Genomic DNA, 15836 nt, shown 5'->3' on the forward strand with positions numbered 1-15836 from the left:
TTCATAAATTAATATTCCGTCAAAATTAAAGTTCCGTCAATCTAAGTTAAATTGATCATAATTCATGAATGGGATGCGGATTCAATTATATAATAAAGATATATATGGAGATGGATTATTACTTAGTCATAAGACTATATGAGGTTGGCTACTATGCTTATATAAGCATATCCCCACATATGCTTATAACTCATTTTTGCATTTCCAATGTCCAAACGACCGATCCGAACCATTAGATATTTAATCCATATTGAAATGTGCTTGGAGACCAAATTTTACATTTTTTGGAATTTTTTTACTATTTATTAAGCATTTTTGAAAATTGCTGTTTTGCTGTGAACAGTAAAAAACAGTAAAAATTTCTGGACCATCGGATCAGCGATTTTCAAAGTGGCTTAATAAATAGCAAAACAATTCAGAAAAATGTAAAATTTGGTCTTCAAGCACATATTAATATGGGGAACAAGATGAACGGATATGTTTATATAAGCATATGGAAATGCAAAAATGAGTTATAAGCATATGTGGGGATATGTTTATATAAGCATAGTAGAGCACAAACTATATTATATATATATTTTTAATAATGTTTATATCCAATCCTTATGCTGACATCTGTGAAAGTATACCTATAAAACCGTTGCTGTTTACCTCAACTGCAGCGGTTCACTCTAATGATCAGTAGAACTAGGGTGTTCTTAAGTTCACCAATCTCCTTTGTGAACTCAACTCTCAAAATTAAAAGATATATAAATAAATTTTAATGCATTATTTTTTGAACGTTTTTTTTTTTTTTTAATTATGGTCTGCTCATGGCTAGACAAGCTTTATGAGAAGACATCTCTATACATGAAGATAGATGGCGAGCATCCAAAACAAGCACATCACATCATGCAAGCACCCTTGTTGTATGATATATATACCACTGTCCAGTACAAAGAGATGATATTCAAAACTAATTTTATTACTCGCTCAAACTATTCTTACAACCACACTACTACTAAATATTTTTTAAATCTCCAAACTACTACAAGTCTACAACACTCTTTTTGGATCTCTTATTTTCTCTCTTTCTTTACTTTGCTTTCCTACTTGCTTGATTGGTTCAAAGTGGGAACCAAGACTCTCTATTTATACTTGCTCCATGAGAGCTAAGGAAACATCTAGACTACGATATTTTTAACTTCCTCTAAATATTTCTACATCCTACATTACAAGATATTTTATTTAGAGGAGGGTTCAAATGCCTCCATTTTTTGTGCCTCCATCATATCTCCATTTTTTAAAACTTTAATAACTCAAAATTTAAAACTTAAAAGTCAAAATAAAACCGTTAGATGTGATCTATATTATTTTCTCTATATGCTCATAAAAAATTATCACATTTCAATTTTGTTTTTATGTAAATCAATAAGTTCAAAAATCAACGTCTAGAAATCATCCACATTAGTGCATTTTTTACAAGCTCTTGATGACAATCAAAATAAAATTGAAATGCCATAATTTTTTGCACGTGCATAAATAAAATGATGTAGATCATATCCAACGGTTTTATTTTAAGTTTTAAGTTTTAAATTTTGAATTATTAAAGTTTTAAAAAATGGAGGCATTTGAACCCTCCTCTTTTATTTAATAGTTTCTAGACAATTTTTGAATATCTTATATGGGCTCACTTAATTAATTGACTCTCTTGATGAAAACATTGCATATGGACCTTCAACATCATAGCATGCTTAAAAGAGCATGTTATAGCATCCTTAAAAAAAAAAAAAAAAAAAAAAAAAAAAAAAACACAGTTTCAATATTGATCCAGAAAACAAAAAACCTAATTACCTACTGCTAAAGAAAAATAGAAAACAACATGTTACAGGACAAGTTCACATTAAATTTGAAAATGACAAACAATTTCATTGTTCCAGTGCATAACATAACAAACAATTTCATTGTTCCAGTGCATAACATAACAAACAATTTAATTGTTTCATGCATTACTTTTGCCACTTTTAATTATTAGAAACCTAGAAAAGACTCACACAAAATAAAAATATTACATAACTTCATCAGATTCATAGAATTTGATAGGGTGCCGGCCTTTAGCATATAAACAATAACAGACCAGTATATATATAGTTGGCTCAAATTTGGATTTTGCCTATACCCCTGACTGAGTCTCAGTTCACAGTAAAATCGGCCGAATCGCTACAAATTTGGTACACTTTTTCATCAATTTGTTTCAGAATATAATGACAGGAGGAGAGTAATTATGAATAGTCGAATAAAATGTGCTTCAAAATAAAATTTAATACTTCATTGTTAAATTTTTTTTTATCTTAACATAATTTCTCAAAAAAAGTCGAGTTTCCGATCTGATTCCTACCGGTTTTCTCAATATTATTTCATTGTCAACTTACCAATTTCATTCCAATAAAAATTAATAATAATAATTTGTTTGCTTACTCCTTATCAAAATCCTGACTGCTCCATTGATCACTCAAGGGCCTTTCAAATGTTTTGCAAAGGATATGGGGTCACAGCAAAATTTGGAGGGGAAGCCACATTCATTTTTTATTTTTTTATTTTTGAAAGCATGGCCGTGGCTTCTAAAGCTCCTTTCATTTTATAGTCTCATAGTAATATATATATCAAATTACTAAAAGAATCCATGGAAAAATGATGGAAAATAATTCCTTATTCGAGTCTTTTTTCCCCTTTTGCTTATAGGCCGGAGAACAACAAGTGATGGAGAGGTGTAGCCTTAAACAAGAGACTGTTGAACTTAATAATACATAGAGATGTATGTAGAAATCTTTTTGTTTTTGTCTCAGTTATCTTCTCTTTCAATTATTATCGTTTTTTTTTTTTTCAAATTTGGAATAAATTTCATCGGAGAGTACTAAAGTTTATTTTTTGTCACAAATTAGTCATTCAAGTTTAATTTATCTCTCAGTAGCTATTAAACTTTTTTATTTGAAACTCTATTACTATTTATGTCTAAAATACTAACGGAATATGATGTGACAACTATTCACCATGTTAAATAAACTGTGCAACTTATTTTGAATTCAGATTTACCACAAAAAGGATTCTTTTACAATTAGTTGATCCGCACCGTTCTTTTAACTTTGCATGAATCTCAATGCACAAATAATTACTGCCCCCCTGCACCATCCCGAATAGACACTGACTGAGAAGTAATCTAGACCGTTATTATGGTAATTGTAAAAGATTCATTTATACAGTACCGGAGAGGATATGGATTCACTTATTTTGGGGACATGAATTATTTCTCAGCCACCTTTTCTCTTTTCCTTTTTCATCGTTTTTTCTTTTCTAGCTTTGAATCAAGCTTTAAAATGGGACCGTACTGGAGCTGTCTTTGGTAACATGATTAATTTGCTTGCTAAATTGTTAAATGCTAACACGGATCCTGTCTCCCAATTCTATTCTTCTCCAAATTGTAGTCAGCCTTTGAGTGATAACAAAAACTATTCGATACAGACAGGGGCGGAGGTAGAATTTGACCGAATAGGGTCAATAATTTTTTTTCAATAAGTGGAGTCATCAATTTTGATTTGTCGTCATTCAACTTTTCATGTGTCTCATATTGGTCACTGTATAACTTTTTCATCTAAAATGCTAACAGAATATGCTTATTCCGTTAGAATTTTGGACAGAATGAGTATATTTCATTAGCGTTTTGGACGGAATGGGCATATTCCGTTAGTGATTTGGACGGAAAAGTTATAGAGTGACCAATTTGAGACAAATGAAAAGTTGAGTAACTTGATTGGGACAAATCAAAGTTGAGTAACCAATTCGTGACAAAGTACAAAGTTTAGTGACCTCCGACGAAATTTATCCGAATATATATAAGAGAGAGAACATAAAATAATAATTGTCTCGTGACTATCCATGTAAGATTTTGATCTTTTTGATTAAAAGATATTCTAAAATGCTAGAATTTTTTCAAATTGTACACAAGTAATTTTTTTTTAAAAGTAATAGAGATCAATAGTATAAAATTTTATAAATAAATATAAGGGTCAATTTTCTTATACATGTAACATTTTACTTTATTTATAAAACAAAAGCATAGTTCATTATCAGTTTATATATTAAGCTATCTCCACAATTGACCTCTATTTTATTAAGCTATCTCCGCTTCTGAATATAGAGAAGAATACCCGAAATTTTTATTTATACTATAACAAAAATAAAAATAACTCAAAACACCACAATTTAGTGAGAATTCGAAATTAACCCAAACCGTCAAACCATTTAGCTGCTCCGGGCCGTCAATTGTTAATGGATTTAGAAGACAAAACCTCGCCCCTAAAGCTAGACATCACTAACCAGCCCCAATTCGACCCACAGATCCATTTATTCAATCCTTCGTTTCAAAATTATATATCTATAATATAGATTTGTAAATTCGTGGCCCTGAAAGGCCCACGGCCCAAGAAGAAATAAACATAGGAAGTTGAGACAAGCAGCTCTTCTGGTTGGCGACTCGTCGCCTTAGTCTAAAGTCTCAACTAGATCAAATCTCAGTCCGACTCTAGAAGCTCCACTAATGGCGATACCACAGATCTAATCCTCCTCTCATTCCGATCCACCGCAGCCTCCTCACAAAATGGCGAACTACCTCGCTCAGTTCCAGTCTATCAAGAGCTCCTGCGATCGCCTTGTCGTCTCTAGTAAGCGTCTCAATTACTCTTCCAGATTTGTGCTATTTACACTACCTCATTTTATCAATCACTAACATGTGGGACCCATTTCTGACATGCTTCAGTCGAAGATGTAAGTGATTTGTGGCCGAGTATAAAGGAAGGGTTGGAAGCACGTCTTCCCTTGAAGAAGGCTACACTTAACAACCGGACGAGAAACCCAGTTCATGTGGAAAATTTGCCGGCCGAGTTTATTTTGACTACTGATGCGAGACTCAGGAGCCGGTTTCCTCAAGAACAGTACCTGTTCTGGTTTCGTGAGCCATATGCCACTATTGTACTTGTTTCTTGTGAGGTAGGTTCATGAAATCAATTGTATATAATTTGAGCATTAAAATGCTTAGATTAGTTTTTTAAGTAAAATGTGGAAGTGGCATAATAGTACATGAGATTATTCAGGGCAAATTATATAGTTTTTAAGAAAAAATTTCATAGTTCAAGTTTAGTTGGGAAGTCATGACCTTAATTGAATTTACCAAAGCTCACTTTAGGATTAATTGAGGTTTGACTGGACACAATGAAGATCTATTGAGGATTCATTAAGATCTCATGGTGTATGGATGGCCTGGTTTGTTTGGTTAGTAGCTTAAATTTTGAACTTTAGATGCTAAGATGCATTTTGGGGAGTATTAAATCATAGTTACATACCCTATATGCGTTGTGAATGTACTATTCCTGCAACAAACTTTACCCATTTTTCTTTTATTATATATATATATATTTTTTCGAATTAGGACCTTGATGAGTTCAAGACAATTCTAAAGCCACGGCTGAAGTTGATAGTGCAAAATGAGGAGAGAGAGTGGTTCATAGTTTTTGTTTCCAAGGCTGATCCTAGCAATGACCAAGCGACCAAGATGGCCAAAAAGGTATATGCTCGGCTTGAGGTTGATTTCAACACTAAGAAGAGAGAAAGGTATACTCCATTACATTTAATGCAATACTTTTCTCTTGGGTTAATCAGCTGTAGCTAGCATTACCATACAATTCACTTATGTTGGTACTGTTCACAATTCCTTGACAAAGTTGCTCGATACAATACTCTTATACAATTGATGCTAAAGTACGGAGGGTTGTATATAAGTGCATTTTTATTTCGTGTTATTAATTGCACATACGGGGATTGGCATACAAGAAATCCTTTGGAACATTTTGATACTTGGTAAAAGAGGATTAAAATTGAAGTTGTAGGAGAGATAACCAACCCAAATTGGCCCCAATCACTGGGTCTTGTAGCCCATTTAGACCTCCAAGCCCCACATGTTCATGTTCTACCTAATTTCTACAACTCCACAATTGGATTTTGAACAGGTGTTGCAAGTATGACTTGCATGGCCCTGAGGCAAGCTTTTGGGAGGATTTAGATTTGAAATTAGCGGAGTCTATCAGGAATACACTGGACAGGCGCGTCCAGTTCTATGAAGATGAGATTCGAAAACTCACTGAGCAGCGGTTCATGCCTATCTGGAATTTTTGCAACTTCTTTATTCTCAAAGTATGAGTTCTTTAAATTGAACAGTATTTGGTGTTAGTTTTGGAGTTGTGTTTTTTATTTAGGACATGTCCTTAACCATTAAGTGTTAACTCACTTGCTCCAATAGTATGCTATGTATCAGACTTCATGGAAGTTCACCAATTTGACGTCCTTGTTTTGTTTCTCTTGGCTTGTATGTTGCTAATGACGTATTGTGAGGGTTAATGGGTTAAGTTTAGGTTTGTTGAGGTTTAACTGAGTGCAGCGAAATTGGTTTCAATTGATTCTTAATGTGTTGAGTTGGAGATCTGTAGCATAACTAGGATTCAAGTACCTTACTGGCCAGCTCCTGTGCTTGTATGTTCAAGCAGAAATTTAGTCACAGAGAAGTTCCAAATCCTTAATTGCAATAATGCCATCCGGAACTCTGAAGTGGCAATTTGGTGAATTTTTAGGAAAGTGTGGCTTTTATGTTTGAGATGGCCAACCTCCATGAAGATGCTTTACGCGAATATGATGAACTGGAGCTCTGCTACTCTGAAACAGGTTTCTTGATTTCAAATACATTTCTTCCACTACTATAACTGCTTTTCCAGAAGATTCTGGACCATCCAAAAAAAGTGATTTTGTACCTATCTAAAAAATAGTTTAAAAAAAATCCAAAAAATTTGGTCTCCAAGCACATTTTAATATGAATCATGTTGAGCGGTTTGATTCGACTGTTTGGACATTGAAAACGGAGATAAGAATGTGAGGTATGATTGGGCACAAAAACAAAGGGGCATTTTAACCATACTCTATTTTTAAAAAGAAAAAAGTTATCATAGCTGGAATTGCATTCCTTCATCTGTTTGCCCTTTTGTGTTTATAACCTACTAGCGGAATGATAGGTTCATTTACTCATTCGTATCTTACTTGAAATACACAGCTGGGACACCAGGGAAGCACAGAGATTTCGGAGGGATAGATCATGGAGACGATCAGGCTGCTTTGCTTAATCCCGGCTTTAAACAGTTAACACTTATTGTCCAAGACGATTCTTTTAGAGAGTTTGAGTTTAGGCAGTATATCTTTGCTTGTCAAGCTAAGGTTGGTAACATATCTCTTTTCATTTTTCTTATATTATTTCCAATTACAATTATGATTTACAGATTTTGCCAAGAAGACCATGTATTTCTAATATTTATATGTACAACTTGCACCAGATGTTTTTGGATGCAGATTAATACCAAGGATTATTGCTCAACTAAAGTAAACTTGATTTTCTTATATTAACTCCACTAATGGTTTTAACCAGTTCATTGTATGTACTACTAATGGTTTAACCAGTCCAAATAAATAGCTATATCCAAACATTCTACTTTGAGAAGGAGGGCATAGCTCTTAAATCATTTTTCTTGATCTCTTTGTAAAGCTCTTGTTTAAGCTGGGCCGTCCGCTCGAGGTTGCTGCTAGAGGCCACTCATTCGTCATCAGCTTCTCTAAGATTTTGGCCATGCATGAGGTACATGAATTTCTTCCTATTCTTTCAAGTGCTGGAAAAGCTCCAGTGCAGATGAAATGGATAAATTTTAATCTGACACGAATCTCAAAACAGACCCCTATATCTAAATAGGCACCATATTACTTTTGGCTCAGCTGGGAGTATTGTACTCAGTCTGGTACCTGAGGGGATACGGACTCGTTGGGGTGGGGGAGGGGGGCTGGTACACGACTTATTTTGTAGAGGATGATTTCGGAGTTTATCATTATTTGCAGTTGGATGTTAGAGGATGGGTTTGAATTCCATTAAATGTTTGTGGGGGTTGTGAGGGTTGGGTTGATTAGTATTCTGTAATTATGTATCCTATGGTTGTTTTTTCAAGATGATTACCATTATTTGTTATCTAGTTTGGTTTGTCTAATTTATAATATCCACGTAATGTTAAAACCCCAATTGTAATATCAGCTGATTGCTGGTATTTGAAGGTAAATATCAGTCACTGACAGAACCGTTACCTTTCAACTTTAATTGGCTTCTATTAGAATTTGGTGGTTTAATTATAGCTATGTAATTTATAAGTTTTGTTGGAACTTTATTAGAAATGTCTCTTTACAGACTTACCCTTGGTCAGATTATCTATTATCTGAAATTTTCTTGTTTGGGATTTTAAAATCAACATTTCTTCTTCCTTGCACATTTTCATAGAATGCCTTGCCATTTTGCTTCCGAGAAGTATGGGTTATAACAGCTTGCTTGGCTCTGCTCAAATCAACTACATCGCACTATGATGGTGGTGTCATGTCACCTGACATTGAGAGAGAGTTTTACCGCCTTCAAGGTGATCTATATTCCCTTTCCCGTGTTAAGGTGAGTGTTTTTTTTTTTTTTTGCATTTTTCCTTCAAAATTTGTTGAATCTAGACTTTTTTACATATGTTTGTAATATCCTTTTTCATTGGTCTTGGTTATCTGATTTGTAGTCTAATTATACTAAATCATTTTATCATTCATGGAAATATTATCTGAATTTGTAGTCTGATTTGTAGTCTACTTTTTAATTCAAGTTAGAGATGCCATTGTGTGCTTGGAACTAGCAGGTCAGTACAGTATTTTTAGTTTAGGTTCAAGGTGCCATTTTTTGCTGGATATTTGCATACTCCTTTGATATTTGTCCATTTTTTTGTTGGACATTTTTTGTTGAATATTTGCATTTTTTGTTGGATATTTTTAGTAAGTTCATCCATTCTATATTTCTATTATATAAACTGTGCTTGCTTCAAGAAATCTACTAACATATTTCTTTGATGTCTTTGAAGTTTATGAGGTTGGCTTATTTGATTGGATATGGACATGAAATTGAGAGAAGTCCGGCAAATAGGTCCGTCCTGAGCTCCTATGCTGCTACTTGTTACTTTGCCAGCATTTAAAAGAATAATCTGCTACTAGAATTTGGCTTGATCAAACTATATTTATCGGTTTGCAGTGCTGCTCTGAGCATGCTTCCCTGGCCAAAGCCACCTATCTGGCCTGCGTTATCACCAGATTCTTCAGCTGAAGTTCTTGCAAAAGAGAAGGCAAGCATTTTTTGTTTTATACCGAATTTACTCTTATAACTTTTGATCTCTTGCTAACTTAAGGATAGGTCAGTAGTGATTAACCCAGACTGATTTGGTTAAAAAGTATACTAATACTTCATATGTTATGTTATGATCTGGAAAGGATAAATCAAGCCTGTCGCATGACAAATAATGTTATCTTGCAAATAAAAGCAGATGATTCTTCAGTCGAAACCGAGAGAGAAGCACTTCAATATACAAAGAAAGGTTCTCCCGCTTGAACCTTCTCTCCTCCTCAGAGAAGCCAACCGCCGCCGTGCTTTCCTCTCTGTGGGGAACATGTCTGAACTTCTGGAAGGCCATGCTAATGATGGGTAATGTGCTCAAACACTGATTTTAATTTGGATTTGTTTAATTGTCAATCAATCACAAATGTAATGCTTGTTCTAAATGTTGGATGGCAAGAACACAATTTCTGTTTCAGTTCATCTTGGGTTTAAGTCACTTACCTGTTAAGTCTCAAGCCCTCGACTGACCTCAATTTAAATAAACTTCCTATTGTGCAATATAACCTTGGGAGTGAGGCTATGGTACAATGAATAGCGCATATTGTTCCTTACTATTGATCAATATCTTCATTTTTAAAGTCCAAACAGTTGATAAATAGATAAAAATAATTAGTTTTGGTCAAATGTTTGGCAATCCTTGACTCAAAAGTCTAGACTTCTTTAAATCCCTTTGTTTCCTTATCATCTTGACAGTTCAGGTCCAGATGCAAATTCGAGATTAACTTCTAAAAATCCTAGCTACATGTCTCGTACTTTCTCGGGGCCCACAATCTCTGAGAGTCGAGATCGTCCAATGACGTTGTCTGAAGTTCATGTTGCAGCAGAGTATGCTTTGAAGCTGACTGTATCAGATCCAGATTTATTGAATTCCCTCTCTTCACTAGAGGAGTTTGAGGTACTAAGTTGCTTTTGTAATGGTGCCCAATTCAGACTTTGTAATACTATCAACTAGTCATTAGCTGGAACCTTAAATGTCCATTATTGTCAGATTTTGTCACTGGGGCACACATTTCTTTTCTTTTTTTCTAATAAGGAGTAGCTCCCATGAAGTATTAAAACATGAGCTGGCATTGCTAATACTTGTAGCTTAAACTGATATGGAGTAGCAATTAGTCAACCTCACCCATGCAATATGTTTGTTTCTTTTAATCATTTACAGCCTATGTAGCACATATACGATAATTAATTTTTCGGTTTAGTTTCTGTTGAGACACAAGTGTTGGTGCTGTGTTGAACATGGACATGTCACGAATTCAAATTCTAAGAAGGCAACTGTTTTATTAATATGCACTTAACAGTGCCATGCACTGTAACTTTTTTTTTTTTTTTTTGAGATTCCAATTCTAGCTTCACTTCTTTATATTCACAGAAAAAATACATGGAGCTAACAAAAGGTGCCGCAGACAACTACCACAAGTCCTGGTGGAAGAGGCACGGGGTGGTACTTGACGGAGAAATTGCTGCCTTACACTTCAAAAAAGGTGAAATCGACCAGGCTGCAAAGTCATATGAGAAAGTCTGTGCCTTGTACTCTGGCGAGGGATGGCACGAGTTACTCGCTGAAATACTCCCAAATCTAGCCGAGTGTCAAAAAATACTAAATGACGAAGCAGGTTACCTATCCTCGTGTGTACGGTTACTATCCCTTGACAGCGGGTTGTTTTTGACAAAAGAGAGGCAGTTGTTCCAATCAGAGTTGGTGAGGCTTGCTCATGGCGAGATGAAGCATCCAGTTCCGCTCGATGTCTCGAGCTTAATCACCTTTTATGGGACCGCAGGCCCCGCATTGGAACTGTGCGATGGAGACCCTGGTGTGCTGCGTGTGACTGTGTGGAGCGGCTTTCCTGATGAGATTGTGTTGGAGAATCTTAATTTGACACTATCGGCTTCCTTTGGTGCAGATGAAGGTGTTAAGGTACCAGCTATTTTTTAGTTTTTTGGTTTGTACTGGGCCAGGGGTGCATATGCCCTGCGGTACTGCACCTTAATGAGCCCCCAGCCAAGTGGTATTATAGGGGGTCCACTTTAAGATTCATGCCAGATTTAAAAGAATGGTTCAGATCTCATTCTACCCCATGCAGTACCCAACTGGATCTGACCTCACTGGCGCAAGGCACCACTCATGGCACCTGGATCTAACATTTACCCTTTTTCCATTTATCTTGGTTGTTGGCATTTGCTTGGAAAGCTGAATTTGGTTATTTTTCGGACAATTGAAGCTTAATTTCAAAGTTGAGGTCTAGTTAAACTTTATCTTAATCAGCTTAATTGCATCTGGTAGGGTTAGTTGCAAATTTGGTTAAGACAGTTTCTCAACTATATCTGGTACCAGTGCTCTTGGGCAATGTAAACTTGTAAAGCACTCAAGCTTGATTCTCTTTATTTTCTGTGTGGAAAATGTTTTGCATCTACCATCATTATTTTTTTTTACCCAAGTTTCTAGGACTGAAGCATGATCTGTCCAGGAGTAATTGCATATAACATATGGTAGCTGTAGTTTATGTTTCTATGATAAAAGGCCGTTTCTTTATATACACTTGCATGATGCACCACCTTTCTTGTGGTTCTGGTTATGGAATTGTATTGTGTAACCTTATACTTCTAACCTTTCTTTCATTGTTTCAGCCAATAAAGAGTTCGGAGCAACATCTATTGAAACCTGGTAAAAACATAATTACTCTGGATCTCCCACCACAAAAGCCGGGCTCCTATGTGCTGGGTGCTCTAACTGGTCAAATTGGCCACTTACAATTTAGGTCACATGGCTTCTCGAAGGCAGGCCCTGCTGATAGTGATGATTTCATGAGTTATGAGAAACCAACACGCCCCGTTCTGAAAGTAATTTTTTGTGGTTCATATTCTGATTAATGGATCTTATAAGGGGAATGAAATTGTAGATGTGTTCTTGATTATTTATTAGATCAGTTCTAATGGAGTTGGGGTAATTTGAAGTACTTAGGCCATCCATCAAATGATTTGAAAAGTTTAATGGTTATTATTAACTGATTTTTGATGGAATGGCCAAAAAAATTCCAAGTTCGACCAAATTTCATGTACACTATACTAAATGACAGTGGTGGTGAAGAGTAACAAATGGTAGTACTATCTTTTGTACAATTTTCCTTCGTTTGTGCTGACCTGTGATAGTGATTTCCACGGTTAATCTGTTTTTGTCTCATTAGGTATTTATTTTAGTAAAAACAAAAGGAATAAAGCAAAGAAAATTTCTATGACTAACCTAACTAATCTTTTACTTTCTAGGTGCTCAGTCCGAGGCCTCTAGTTGACATCACTTGTGCAGTATCGTCAGCTCTACTCATGAACGAACTTCAATGGATTGGTTTAATCATAAAGCCTCTAGACTACTCTCTGAAAGGTGGGATCCTACACATCGATGCAGGGCCAGGGCTCAAAATTGAAGAGTCCCATTTGATTGAGATAGAGGGTCATGACCCAGCTGAAGGTTTTGAAAAGGTGCCGATTGAAGGAGGTAAGGTGGCGTTGCCTGATTGGGCGAGTGATGTTACTACTATTTTGTGGTTTCCTGTTCGTGCTATTGATGAAAACATTGCTAGAGGAACTTCCTCAGGTGAGAATAATAACTATATAGTAATTAACTAGTTAATTTTTTTGGGCCTCTGAAACAAATGGCGATGAAGCTGGTTATGTATACGTTTTAAACCCGCTTCTAAAATACTTTCTGATTGGATTATTTATAATATGTCACCACATATAGGGTCGTTGTACTGCTAGCCTTTTTAGCTGTCCATTTCTTTTCTGGTTCTTGTACTTAAAGAATGAGACCATCCAATCAAATGATACCCTAGGAAGACAAAAAAAATGGAAAAAAAGAAAAAGAAAAAAAAAAGTTGGTAGAAGCAGCCCCAAGGTTGTTGCCAGTAAGATACATGAGAGTTGTTATTTGAATCTGTTACTTCTGTTATAAGATATTATTCCTACTTTTGCTGCCTTGATACAGCACTTCTGCAAAAGCCTAGTATTGTAGATGGCATGAGAATGATTGCACTTAAACTTGACTTTGGAGCTTTCCGCAACCAAAATTTTGAAAGGCATCTCTCTCTCTCTTGATATTTTTATCTATCGTTTAACTCACATATTAGCCTTCTTTAAGACGTTGTTGATTAGCTTGTATTAAAAAATATTGTCCTCTACATACCACCACTGATCATCACTTGGAGCAGGACTTGCATTGTACTGGTACCTTGAAAAATGCAATCAAGCCATACTTTGTGCAATAGCCTAATATAAGATTAATTAAATCCAATTAGCCTCAGTTTTACCTTCCTTTTGTGCAACTAAACAAAACAAGGAAAGGGAAGACAATAAATGGAACATGGCTAATATGAGGTTCTTACAACTGTTTTTTCTTGTCCAGGACTATTGCGGTGACCTTCACTGATCCGTTTCATGTCACCACACGCCTCACAGATAAAAGCACTGATGGTACTCTACTTCTACAGGTGTCTTTTCTTCCTCTAATCAATTTTATACACTTTGGGGTTTTTATTTGAATTGTGTGTCACGTCATGAATTGAAATTGGATATCATAAATGAGGCTGTTGAACTAACAAGCACCACTACAATAAGTAAAAATATTTATATTTCTATTTGAAGATGCCCAAACAATATTTTTTTGAAATAGACTTCATGAGGGACAGTGCTTTTTTCATACTCCCCACGTTTCTATAGGCATGGGCACTTGAGAAATTTGTTTCCTTAAGACACTCATTGTTCTTTGTTTAATTGTTTCTATAGGTGATGCTTCAATCCCAAGTAAAGGCCGCTCTGAACATAAATGATGCACAGCTAGACCTTCAAGATGGATTTGAGCATGTCGCCAAGACTGACAGACGGCCAACATTCCGCACTTTTCCCTTGGTTATATCCCCCACTTCTAAGGCCGGGATTTTGTTCACTGTTTCTCTATCTACCATTGAAGGTGGTCATTTATTTCTCTCAAAAAGTCAAAACTTTCTTGATATTGAACTTCTCACTTGTCTTTGTTCTTCTTGAAGCTTTGATTTTATTTGAAAGAAACATATAAATTTTGTACTGTATCGACCAACGAATTGTATTGCTACATTATTTTTGAAACCTCAGAAATACAATTTCCATGTTTGTAGATTCCTCTCAAATGTGCTGCTTTTGTTAACTTATCTGCTCTTAGGCTTCTTACATCTGCTTGCGATCTCCAATTTAGTAATCTTTGATGAATACCATAATTCAATTTTAATATGTATTAACTTTTTCAGAAGAGACCCCACAGCAAGATAGTATACTAAACTTGAAGTACGGGATATCTGGAAACAGAACGGTTGGCGCCCATGCACCGATTCTGGCCAATGGAGAAGGTTCCGAGGAGATGGTATTCAAGGTTGCACTGGCATTGCAAAGGCCTGTTCTCGATCCCTGCGTGGCAGTTGGGTTCTTGCCCTTCTCGTCAGACTGCCTCAGGGTGGGCCAGCTTGTCAATGTCAGATGGAGAATTGAGCGGTTGAAGAACCCAGAGACCGACATTTCTGCTTCATGCAGGGTAAGACTGCTAAAACGATAGGGAAATGCATGCTGCTCTGATAAAACTCAGTTATGACATCATATATGTACATGCATGATAAATTTAAAAACTTTGTGCTATATTAAAGGGAAACAAAAAAAGCAACATAAGAAAAAGTATGTACAGGCATAAATCATGATGCATCCTGATGAAGAGAGATGGCTGCTTAAGCTTTCTTAAATTTATTCATTTTTTCTCTTTGTCAATTTTTTAAATGCAATTTCAATTGTGGTTAATGTACTTGTATGATAGGATGAGGTATTATATGAAGTAGAAGCACAGCCTCAGAACTGGATGGTTGCGGGGAGGAAAAGGGGACATGTATCCTTGTCCACTGCACAAGGTAACTTAATTTATCAAGATTCTAATTCCATCTTTTAACAGGGTCTAAATGAATTATTTTCCTTTTTTAACATCCATTCTAATATATGACAGGATCAAGGATAGAGATAACAGTGACTTGTATACCACTGGTATCCGGGTATGTCCACCCTCCGCAACTGGGGTTACCGGAAGTGGGAGAACAAAATATCAGCTTCAATCCAGCTGGGCCCCACCTTGTATGCGTCCTGCCTCCTACACTTAGCTCTTCATATTGTATTCCAGCTTGATTTTCATTCTTCTTTTTCTTTTTTCATGATGTGACTTGTCTTTTATTTTTTGGATGTTTGGATGGATCGGAACAGCACTATTCTCGCTGTTCTCGCTGTTCTCGCTATTCTCGCTACATCCAAACATACCCTATTTTTTTCTTCCATCTGTGTTGTAAACTTGTAATTACTCATTTGGTCCCTGTTTTGTTTTGAGTCATTATAAAATGGTTTTTGAGCCTTTTTTTTCCATTTGGTGTTTGACAAGTGTCCTTTTAAGAAGGGTAGCTATATGATGTGGTTGGTTCGTAGTATCAGCAAGTGATGTACAAAATGAGCACCTGAGCAAAACTAAGCATGTATA

General features: G+C 35.7%; 1 protein-coding gene across 1 annotated transcript; it reads left to right on the top strand.

Moving 5' to 3' along the window:
• Positions 1–4500: 4500 nt before the first annotated feature.
• On the top strand, positions 4501–15724 carry CLUB (TRAPP II complex TRAPPC10/CLUB). Its single transcript, XM_078311201.1, has 21 exons — positions 4501–4697; positions 4793–5022; positions 5462–5643; positions 6039–6222; positions 6657–6747; positions 7130–7290; positions 7616–7705; positions 8390–8551; positions 9000–9061; positions 9167–9257; positions 9456–9613; positions 10001–10202; positions 10677–11222; positions 11933–12145; positions 12569–12896; positions 13287–13377; positions 13704–13788; positions 14084–14267; positions 14581–14861; positions 15135–15225; positions 15318–15724. The coding sequence occupies exons 1-21, from the start codon at positions 4634–4636 to the stop codon at positions 15491–15493; spliced, it is 3672 nt and encodes a 1223-aa protein (XP_078167327.1). The 5' UTR covers positions 4501–4633; the 3' UTR covers positions 15494–15724.
• The last annotated feature ends 112 nt before the right edge of the window (positions 15725–15836 follow it).

The sequence above is a fragment of the Carex rostrata genome, chromosome 1, assembly GCF_964058835.1.
Source record: "Carex rostrata chromosome 1, lpCarRost1.2, whole genome shotgun sequence".
NCBI lineage: Eukaryota > Viridiplantae > Streptophyta > Magnoliopsida > Poales > Cyperaceae > Carex > Carex rostrata.